General features: G+C 39.8%; 1 protein-coding gene across 1 annotated transcript; it reads left to right on the top strand.

Annotated features, from left to right (window-relative positions):
* Positions 1-3,388: 3,388 nt before the first annotated feature.
* On the top strand, positions 3,389-4,993 carry LOC104649565 (uncharacterized). The gene is made up of 3 exons (XM_010329029.1): positions 3,389-3,696; positions 3,829-3,980; positions 4,248-4,993. Exons 1-3 carry the CDS (start codon positions 3,389-3,391, stop codon positions 4,991-4,993), a joined length of 1,206 nt encoding a protein of 401 aa, XP_010327331.1.
* The last annotated feature ends 7,207 nt before the right edge of the window (positions 4,994-12,200 follow it).

Raw genomic sequence — 12,200 nt, 5'->3', positions numbered from 1 at the left:
TTTAACAAAAATGATGCCTTTAGGGGCGGAAAGTGTGTTAGAAAATTTGAGTCCATCAAACACACCTATCTTAACTGTGAAAGGAGCCCTTAAAGTTGTTTGGGACAGTTTGAGTTAGGCAAAATCGTTTGTTCCAAAAAGTCCAAACGAACCTATCTTGATCGTGCAAGGGGTCCATATTCCTCCTGTGATTATCAGGCCAGCATCCCAGCTCCCAATGACTAACCCCAAAGCTGTTCCCTGGAATTATGAACCTACTGTCGTGACATACAAGGGAAAAGAAGTTGCAGAAGAAATAGATGAAGTGGGAGGAATACCCTGTTCAGGAAGATGTTATGTCTCGATAGAATTAAGGAAAACTTAAAATGAGCAAATACAAATAAAGAGCCTGGTCACTGAAGGAGAGGTAGAGGAATTCCTAAGGAAAATGAAACTATCAGACTACTCCGTGGTGGAACAGTTAAGAAAAACTCCAGCCCAAATATCTTTGTTGTCTTTGCTAATACATTCTGACGAACATCGTAAGGCTGTAATGAAAATTTTGAATGAAGCACATGTTCCTAGTAAAGTTATAGTGAGTCAGTTAGAGAAGATTGCTGGGAGAATTTTTGAGGTAAACAGCATCACCTTTTCAGATGATGAACTACCCAAATAAGGTACAAGACATAACCAAGGCCTACATATCACTGTAAAATGTGAGTTTTCATATGTCACTTGATTTCTAATTGATGGAGGATCTGGAGCAAATATTTGTCCTTTATCAACTCTACAGAAATTGAATGTTAGTGCTGAAAGGGTCCGACCTAACAATGTATGTGTTAGAGCTTTTAATGGGTCAAAAAACAGATGTTATTGGTGAGATAGAGCTCGTACTAACCATAGGTCCTGTGGATTTTGCTGTGAATTTTCAAGTGTTGGATATCAACGCGTCCTACAATCTATTGTTGGGGAGGCCATGGGTGCATAGGGCTGGAGTAGTCCCCTCAACGTTGCATCGAATGATTAAGTTTGAATACGACCGACAAGAGGTAATTGTTCATGGTGAGGGGGATTTTTCAATCTACAAAGACTCTTCCTTCCCTTTTATCAAGGCGGATAATGAGAATGAGGCACTAGTTTATCATATTTCTGAGGTAGTGGTTATTGAGTATGTCCCCGAGGGGAGTGTCATTTCAAAACACAATATTCCCATCGCGTCTGTAATGGTGGTGAATGAATTGCTGAAACATGGGTTTGAGCCGGGTAAAAGCTTAGAAATCTGCTTGTAAGGAAGAGCTTATCTCGTGAGTCTATGAAAGAGCACCCGTACTTTTGGCTTAGGCTACCAACCTAGAGTCGAGGACAAAATGAAGGAAAAGAAGCAGAAGAGAGATGTATGGTCACATACCAAGCCTATACAACCAATCTACAAATCCTTCATCAAAGCCCGCGCAATAGAATCTTATCAAACCTCTTTTTTTCCATAGCCAGTGATGAAAGCTAGCGAAGAAATCATCAACTATTTTCAAGATTTATTTGTCGAGGTTGATATGGTGGAACTCGGAGAAGGCACTAGCGATAGAGATGTGCAATTCATTGGTCCTGATGTCAATCTAAACAATTGGGAGGCCACCCCTCTCCCTGTTAAAGACGAGTCTTGGTAGTTTGTCTTTTTTTTTCTTTTGTCGTCCAATTAATTCAAGATTGTAATTCGGATTTTATCTTGTCATTTTATTTCAAAAATTCTATTCCCCTTTTCAATAGGATGTAATTGCATCTTTATTTCAGTCTAATATATTTGTTCGTTTTCCTTTATACAATTCTTTTTATGCTAATTCTAGTGATATGACTTTCATGCTGAATTTTTCGCCAGATCTTGATATCCAATCTAATCTTCGACCTAATATTGAAATAATAAGTCAAGAAATCGAATATGATGAAGACAGAGTATTTGAAGAAGTAAGGATGGATTCCAATCATTTTGAAAATAATTCAAATCCAAACATGAGTGAAACTAAGACGATAAACATGGGGGATCAGGAAATTATTAAAGAGACTAAGATAAGTGTACATGTTCGCCATCAAAAGAACGATATAATCAAGCCCTGTTTGATTACAAAGATGTTTTTGCGTCATCTTATGATGACATGCCTGGATTAAGCACGAACATGGTTGTTCATAAGTTGCCAATTGATCCTAATTTTCCTCCGATAAAGCAGAAGTTGAGAAAACTCAAAACCGACATGAGTGTGATAACTAAAGAGGAGATCACAAAACAACTTGAGGCCAAAGTCATTAGAGTCTCTCAATATCCTTCTTGGTTAGGCAATATTGTACCCATCCCTAAGAAAGACGGCAAAGTTCGAATGTGTGTTGATTATCATGATTTGAGTAAGGCAAGTCCAAAAGATGATTTTCCTTTGCCTAACATCCATATTTTATTGGATAATTGTGCTAAACATGAGGTTGCATCTTTTGTGCATTGTTATGCGGGCTACCATCAGATTATTATGGATGATGAAGATGCAGAAAAAACATCTTTTATCACTCCATGGGGTACATATTGTTATCGTGTTATTTCTTTTGGATTAAAAAATGCAGGGGCAACTTATATGAGAGCAATGACAACCATGTTTCACGATATGATGCATAGAGAAATTGAAGTTTATGTCGATGATGTTATCATTAAATCTAAAAAATAGTTAGATCATGTGAAAGACATAAGGAGATTCTTCGAAAGGCTCCGCGGGTATAATCTCAAGCTTAATCCTGCAAAATGTGTATTTGGAATACCATCGGGGAAGCTTTTGGGGTTTATAGTTAGTCGAAGAGGTATCGAGTTGGATCCTTCAAAATAAAAGCAATTCAAGAATTGCCACCTCCAAAGAACAAAACTGAGGTTATGAGCCTTCTAGGAAGGTTAAACTACATCACCAGATTCATTGCTCAACTCACAACAACTTGTGAGCCTATCTTTAAGTTGTTGAAAAAGAATGCCATAGTCGAGTGGACCGAAGAATATCGAGAAGCTTTTGAAAGAATTAAGAATTACCTGTCGAATCCCCCTGTGTTGGTTCCCCCCGAGCCGGGTGACCTTTGATATTGTATATGTCAGTACTGGATAATTCTTTTGGTGGTGTACTCGGTCAGCATGATGACACTGGGAAGAAAAAGCAGGCCATTTATTACCTCAGCAAGAAGTTTACCATTTACAAAGCAAAGTACACCCTTCTTGCTAACTTGGGTAGCACAGAAGTTGAAACATCATCTTTCATCTGATACTACTTATCTCATCTTTTGTATGGATTCGTTGAAATATATTTTTCAAAAGCCCATGCCTATAGGCAGGCTTGCGAAATGGAAAATATTGCTCACAGAGTTTAACATTATCTATATAACACGGATCGCAATGAAAGCTCAAGCATTGGCAAAGAACCCTATTGATCAAGAATATGAACCACTTAAAACCTATTTTCCAGATGAAGAGATATCTTGTATCGATGAAGTTATTCACGATAACGATCAAGGTTGGATGTTATTCTTTGATGGTGCCTCTAACAGGAAAGGAATTGGAATAGGAGCTGTTCTTATGTCTGAATCAGGGAAATATTACCCTTTATCAGGCCAACTTAGATTTCATTGTACTAATAATATGTCTGAGTACGAAGCGTGCATTTTTGGTCTGAGGTTAGCTGTTGACATGGGCATCCAAAAATTGTTAGTGTTAGGAGACTCAGACTTACTAATTCATCAAATTTAAGGAGAATGGAAAACTCGAGACCCAAAGCTCATACCATATCAACATTGTTTACAAGGTCTTTGTCAATGATTCATGTCAATAAAGTTTAGACACATTCCTAAAATGCACAATGAGATTGCATATGCATTGGCCACTTTATCTTCGATGCTCCAACACCCTGATGACACCCTTATTGACCCTTTATACATACAAATTCGTGATCAACATGCCTATTGCAACATGATCGAGGAGGAATTTGATGGTAAGACTTGGTTTCATGATATCAAAACTTATCTTCAGTCTAGAGAATGTGCGTCAGATGTAACTAGTAATCAAAAAAGGACTATTTGACGACTAGAAAGGGGTTTTGTCTTAAGCGGAGGCATACTGTACAAGCAGACACCCGATTTAGGTCTTCTAAGGTGTGTAAATGCTCAAGAAGCTTCCACAATCATTATTGAAGTACACTCAGGAGTTTGTGGACCCCATATGAATGGATATGTTCAAGCTAAAAAGATACTTTGAGCAGGATATCATTGGCTCACTATGGAGCGGGATTCCATACGATTTGTTTGTAAATGTCATGAATGTCAAATACATGGTAATTTGATACATTTTCCCCCTTCTGAGTTGCATGAAATGTCCGCTCCATGGCCTTTCGTAGCATGGGGAATGTATGTGATAGGACTGATAGAACCAAAAGCATCGAATGGTCACAGGTTCATCTTGGTGGCTATTGATTATTTTACAAAGTGGGTGGAAGCAGTAACTTTCAAGTCAGTGACGAAGAAGGTCGTGGTGGATTTCATCCATTTCAACATCATCTGTCGATTTGGTATTCCAAAGGTGATTATAACTGATAACGTCGCAAATCTCAACAGCCACTTAATCCAAGAGGTATGCTACCAATTTAAGATTGAGCATCGAAATTCGACTCCGTATCGCCCAAAGGACTATGGGGCTGTAGAAGCTTCTAAAAAAAATATGAAAAAGATACTTCGTAAGATGGTGCAAAGTTCTCGACAATGGCATGAAAAGTTGCCTTTTGCTTTGTTGGGTTATCGCACTATAGTTCGTACGTCAGTGGGCGCTACTCCATATTCACTGGTATACGGGACTGAGACAGTTATACCTATAGAGATTGAGATCTCATCTTTACGGATCGTTGTGGAGGCTGAAATTGATGATGATGAGTGGATCAAAACTCGGTTAGAGCAATTAGGTTTGATTGATGAAGCGTCTGACAGCAGTATGTCATGGACAATTATATCATAAAAAAATGGCACGGGCGTACAACAAAAAGGTGCGTCCCAAACATTTTGAAGAGGGTCAATTAGTGTTGAGACGTATTTTGCCACATCATGCTAAAACCAAAGCCAAATTTTCTCCAAATTGGAGAGGACCATTCGTTGTTAAAAGGGTATTACCAAATAGTGCTCTTTACTTAGCAGATATAGAAGGCAAAGTGACAGAAACAATCGTCAATGTTGATGTTGTGAAAAGATATTACATATGATTTGAGTTTCGACATTAGAAACCCTTATGTTTGGGCTCGACGTCTGATTCAATGGAATCTCTTGGTTATGTTGTTTCCTTGACATAAAAAAAACAATTGAAAAAAAACAAAACAAATTGCCTGAACACCGTTTGACCTGATTCTTGTTTCGGCAAGATACGTAGGCAGCCCTATTATTGGGTTCGGTTCAACCAAATACAGATCCAAAAATTCATATTGTAGTATACTGGGAAAAAGTCATTTGTTTATTCATACGGTCTCTCATCTCAAAGCTCAAAATCAACCCCATCATCTAAAGTAAAAAAAAAAAGTCTTTGCGTCAACCCTTTATATGTCGAAAATAAGTTGGTTAAGGGTAGGTAAAAATCCTGAATAGGCATCACAAGACAAATGTGAGTAAAAAGAAATAAAAATGAGAGAGTCTTATTGGTGAAAACCCTAAGTGGGCACCGTAAGGCGAAAAGGAGTTGAATATATGAGAGTCTTACTGGTGAAAATTCTGACATGCACCATAAGGCAAACGTTAGCTGGAGCAATTAACATGATTGAGTTTTAGCGGCAAAGACCTTCGTGAATATCACAAAGTCTATAGGGTTCAGATTATTTATGGCTTCATTTAGTGTTGGGATTCCACATCAAGATTGAATAATCAATAATGGTTGATGAATAGATTGGATAGCCAAGTCTGGAAATCAATTCAAATTGCATGGCATGATCAGTAGACTCGGCTCCCACACTCAGATAAGTTTTTCTTTCTTCTTCTTACAAAAGAAAGAGTCTTCATCGAATTTTTTCTTTTATTCTCATATAGTTCATAATTTTCTTATACTTTTTTTCGTCACTTTTTTGGTATGTATTTGAGTCGAGTCTTTGTCAAAAAAAACTAGGAAGGAATTTCAAGACTAGCTACCAAGTCTCTAAATGTTACTAGGCAAAGCATCAGGCTACTAAGTTAATCTGTCTTCAAGTGTTGAATTCGAAAATTCCCTGATCCTATGAAGTCTAAACAATGAGTGTTGTGAGATAAAGACATTGGATTTAGGTCCCAAAATAAGCAAATTTGGATGAAAGTACAATCAATCAATAAGAAGTATTGACCGTTGGAAACAACCAAAGCGTCATAAGTGTTTGAGCCGCCCTTGTCGAAAGATGGAACCACAAACCAACCACCACCTTTTCAAACACACGAATTTTCTTTGTTGAAGCAGGGACAAGTTGTTTCAAGATTGAGGATTCGAGGAACCTAGATGTTCAACCTAGTCTGCAGCGAGCGAAATGAAAACCCTACAATAAAGACTTGTGGAATATTATATGAAAGTTGGCTAATATATATCAAAATAGCAATTACTTGAATATTGGAATATTTATTTTATTTATTACTATTATTATTATTTTTCTGCAACGACCTGTTAGTCGTTTTGAGCAGTAAAGTTTATTTTCTGGTAATAGCTGTCTGAGTCGACGAATCTCACGACGGACCGTCATGGGCACGACAGACCGTCGAGGGTGTCTCGTTCCAAAAAACTTAGAATTCTGAAAAATTGGGTACTGAGAACAACCCTCTGAACTTCGCGACGACATGGCAGGACGGACCGTCGTGGGCACGACGGACCGTCACAGGACCTTTAGTGAAAAGTGAGTCTCTGAACCTTGTGACGGAAGCAGCAGGACGGACCGTCGCAGGCATGACGGGCCTTCACAGACTGCGTAACCCTGACTGGGTCGGATTTCTATTAAATGTTTTAAGGGGCGTTTTGGACTATTCCTGCTTATAATTATAAAGTTAGTGGTTGAATGTTAATAATTCAATTACTTGGGTGTTAAAGGAGATAACCTTGAATTAATTGGTGGGGTACTTTGGTCATCTTTTATACTTAATTATATGGAAATTAGGGTAAAATAAAAAGAGTTTGAATAAGGAAAAATCAGAAAAAGAGAAAGAGAGGGACGAACGAACGAGAGAGGAAGAAAGGAAGAAGAAAGCAAAGCATTGGAAAAGTAGATTTCTTGACTTCAATTCTTCGGTTGAGGTAGGTTATGGTTTATGCTATTCTTAGTAAACTCTTAATAGCGAATGATATGTATTGGGTAGTGTTGTAAACCCTTCTATATGCTTAATTGTATGCTTGCATGAATGTGATTATATAATTGTGATAAAATAAGCATCATGAAGCTATTTAATCCTAAATCTTGAAAACTCTAATCTACTTTGTTAATGATGATGCCTTGGTATAAAAGAAGGCTTGATGAACGAAAGTAGTGAGATTATGGGATTCGGTGTCACGTTCCGGCACCAGGATAGTATATGGATCGGGTGCCACGTTCCGATACCAGGATAGTATATGGATCGGAGTGCCACACTCTGTCACCAGTATAGAATATTGATCGGGTGTCACGTTCCGACACCAGGATAGTATATGGATCGGGTGCCACATTTCGGTACCAGGATAGTATATAGATAAGAGTGCCACGTTCCGGCACCAGGATAGAATATGGATCGGGTGTCACGTTCCGACACCAGAATAGTATGATGAGGATCGGAGTGTCACGTTCCGACACCAAGATAGTATGCAGCAGAGTGTCACGTACCGACACGAGAGAAATAAAGATAATGAATCTTGAAAGATGTTAATATACTCAATTTGATGAACCTAATTCCCAAATGAGTATGATGGGGAGGCGTGAGTCCTCATTGATGTTCTTGGTGTTGTGACCAAGGATTATGGTAATTGTAAATGCCGCATGTTGAGTATTGTAGTTGATTTTATGATATTATCTGATATATGTTGCTTTCTATTTTGAGTTGGCCGATGATATCTACTCAGTACTTGTGTTTTGTACTGACCCCTACTTGTATGTTTTCTTTTTGTTAATTGTGGAGTGCAGCAAACGTACCGTCGTCTTCAACTCAACCGCAACTCTAGCCAGTCTTCATCACGTCAGATTTCAGGGTGAGCTATTGCTTCTAGCTTGGATTGGATCTACTTCTTCACGTCTTGATGCCTTGAAGTTCTGGCATGGACTAGTTATTTAGTTATTTTAGCTTCTTAGATACTCTTAGATTTAGTAAGTTGAAGATAGATGTTCTTGTGATGATGACTTCCAGATTTTGGGGATAATGAAAAGATTTGAGATTTAGAAGTTGATTATTGATTTTGTTAATGAGTTTTAAGTCTTCCGTATTGTTTTCTATTTATTATATTTGAAATGTTGGGGATCATATTGGTTGGTTCGCTCACATAGTAGGATAAGTGTGGGTGCCACTCACGACACGTTTTGGGTCATGACAAACTTGGTATAAGAGCATTAGGTTCGGTTGTCTAATCACAGAAGAACGAGTCTAGTAGAGTCTTGAGGAACAGTAGGGGAACGCCTTTACTTTTCTTTAGGAGGCTATAAGACCTTAGGAAAACTCCTTTCTTTCATTCTTTTGTGCTATTACTCGGGTCCAATTGGTATCTAGGTGATACAAATTGGTATCTGACCATCTTCACTCTATTTCGCAGATGGTTAGAACTAGAGCAACAACTACGCCGAAACCAACACCGGCAAGACAAGATGCGTTTGAAACAGCCACTGAGGCTGTAGCTCGAAGAGGGGCAGTGACAAGAGGCCGTGGTAGAGGTCGCGAGAGGACGTCCTCTAGAAGAAGAGGACAAACACCTTGCCCATCTAGTACTAGGGTGGTGACTCCTCCACCGACTGAGGAAGTAGTAAGAGAGGGGGAGGAAGGGGAGAATGAGCAAGTACAAAATGAGGAATTACCACCCCAACCTACCTCAGAGACGATTAATCAAGTCCTTGCTTATCTTAGCGGGTTATCTGATCAGGGCCAGACACCTCCAGTGTTTTCTACACCAGCACCTCATGTTCCAGGAGTACAACATGCAGCTGTTGTGGCTCCCCGTATGGATGCCTCATTGGAAATAGGCACGTTTCCTCGGTTAACTACAAGGCCTATAATGACAAGTGATCAGCACAAACTTTTAAGTAACTTCTTGAAATTGAAACCTCCAGTCTTCAAGGGTGCTGAATCTGAGGATGCCTATGATTTTCTAGTTGACTGTCATGAGTTATTACATAAAATGGGCATAGTGGAACGATTTGGTGTTGAATTTGTAACCTATCAGTTTCAGGGAAATGCCAAAATGTGGTGGCGGTCACATGTTGAGTGTCAACCCGCACAGGCACCACCTATGACTTGGGCATCATTCTCTAGCTTATTTATGGAGAAGTATATCCCCCGGACCTTGACGGATAAGAGGAGAGATGATTTCTTGAGCCTAGAGCAAGGTAGGATGTCGGTTACTGCGTACGAGGCTATGTTTTGTGCACTATCCAGGTATGCCACCCAGCTTTGTTTCAGTTCACAAGAGCAGATTCGCCGTTTTGTGAAGGGGTTGAGGTCAGAGTTGTGGATTTCAGCCCTACAGGTAGCGGCTACAGCAAAATCCTTTCAGGAAGTGGTAGACTTCGTGGTAGAGGTGGAGGGAGTAAAGCCAGATGACTTCACCATGGCATCGACATCAAAAAGGTTTCGTAAGGGAGGTGAGTTTAATGGTTCTTAATCCAGAGGACAGGGTTCAGGAGGTTACCCAGTCCGACCAATTAAGTCCTCACTATAGGCTGTAGCTGGGGGTCCACTACAGACCGGTCAACATTTCTCTGAGTTTCGTAGTTATCCCTAGACTTCATCATTCTCACAGAGACCTATGCTTGAATCCACAGAGTGTTATGAATGTGGGGAGACTGGACACATTAAGAGGTATTGTCCAAAATAGAGTTACAGACCTCCAATAGTCAGAGGTAGAGGTGGTCATGGAAGAGGCCGTTATTCGGGAGGACGTGGTGGCCGAGGTAATGGTGATCATCAAAATGGCTAGGGTGACGGGCAAACTGGGACTTCTGCAGCAACATGGTAGGGGCAACGGGCAGACAGGTGATAGAGCCCATTGTTATTCTTTCCCTGGAAGATCTGAAGCGGAGACATCTGATGCTGTCATCACAGGTAATCTTTTGGTTTGCGATTGCATGACTTCTGTATTATTTGATCCTGGATCTACATTTTCATATGTATCTTCCTCATTTGCTACTGGTCTTAACTTACATTGTGAATTGCTTGACATGCCTATTCGTTTTTCTACCCCGGTGGGTGAGTCTGTGATAGTTGAAAAGGTATATAGGTCTTGTCTTGTAACTTTTGTGGGGAGCAATACTCATGTAGACTTGGTTATCTTAGAAATGGTTGATTTCGATGTAATTCTGGGTATGACTTGGCTTTCTCCAAACTTTGCAATCTTAGATTGTAATGCCAAAAACTGTGACATTGGCCAAGCCTGGGACAGATTCGTTAGTGTGGGAGGGTGACTACACTTGGTTAGTAAGGGTTGTTTAGCGTTCTTGGCACATCTCAAGGATGATACTACCCAAGTACCTTCAATTGAGTCGGTTTTGATAGTCCGTGAGTTTCTGGATGTGTTTCCTGCAGACCTTCCTGGTATGCCACCGGATAGGGATATTGAATTTTGCATTGATCTGGAGCCGGGTACTCTCCCCATTTCTATACCCCCTTATAGAATGTCTCCCACTGAGTTAAGAGAGTTAAAGGCCCAACTTCAAGAATTGTTAGTAAAAGGCTTTATTAGACCAAGTGCATCCCCTTGGGGTGCTCCCGTTTTGTTTGTGAAGAAGAAGGATGGAAGTTTTCGGATGTGCATAGACTACTGGCAACTAAATAAAGTAACTTTTAAGAACAAGTATCCTCTTCCTCACATTGATGATTTGTTCGATCTGTTACAAGGTGCTTGTACCTTCTCAAAAATCGATTTGAGATTTGGTTATCATCAATTGAAAATATGGGCAATGGATGTGCCCAAGACTGCTTTCCGGACCAGGTATGGGCATTATGAGTTCTTAGTAATGTCTTTTGGCTTACGAATTCCCCTGCTGCTTTCATGAGCTTGATGGATGGGATTTTTAAGCCATATTTGGATCTCTTTGTCATTGTATTCATCGATGATATACTGGTATACTCAAAGAGCAGGAAAGAACATGAGGAGCATTTCAGAATTGTATTGGAAATGTTGAGGGAGAAAAAACTTTATGCCAAATTCTCTAAGTGTGAGTTTTGGCTAGATTCAGTGTCCTTCTTGGGGCATGTGGTTTCTAAGGATGGAGTGATGGTGGATCCTTCAAAGATCGAAGCAGTGAAGAATTGGGTAAGACCCACTAATGTTACAGAGGTAAGGAGCTTTGTTGGTTTAGCTAGCTACTACCGTCGGTTTGTCAAGGTATTTTCTTCTATTGCTTCCCAATTGACAAACTTGACTAAGCAGAGTGTTCCATTTGTATGGTCGGACGAGTGTGAAGAAAGCTTTCAGAAGCTCAAGACTTTGTTGACTACTGCACCAATCCTCACCTTGCCAGTGGAAGGTAAGAACTTCATTGTTTATTGTGATGCATCTTATTCTTGTTCGGGTGCAGTGCTAATGCAAGAGAAGAATGTAATTGCTTATGCTTCAGGGCAATTAAAGGTGAATGAACGTAATTATCCGACCCATGATTTGGAGTTGGCTGCGGTAGTGTTTGCATTAAATCAATGGAGGCACTATCTATATGGGGTTAAGTGTGAAGTTTATACAGATCACCGTAGTTTACAGTATGTCTTTACTCAGAAGGATTTGAATTTAAGACAGAGGAGGTGGATGGAACTACTGAAAGACTATGACATCACTATCTTGTATCATCCAGGAAAAGCTAACGTTGTGGCAGATGCTTTAAGTAGAAAGGCAGGGAGCATGAGAAGTCTAGCTCACTTGCAGGTTTCTAGAAGCCCATTGGCTAGAGAAGTTCAGACTCTGGCTAATAACTTTATGAGGCTAGAAGTAAATGAGAAGGGAGGATTTTTGGCTTGTGTGGAGGCAAGATCTTCCTTTCTTGACAAGATTAAGGGAAAGCAATTTAATG

This window comes from Solanum lycopersicum, chromosome 10 (genome assembly GCF_036512215.1).
Source record: "Solanum lycopersicum chromosome 10, SLM_r2.1".
Classification (NCBI taxonomy): Eukaryota; Viridiplantae; Streptophyta; class Magnoliopsida; order Solanales; family Solanaceae; genus Solanum; species Solanum lycopersicum.
Note: the sequence above shows the minus strand (reverse complement) of the source record. Positions and strands in the feature narration are given on the sequence as shown.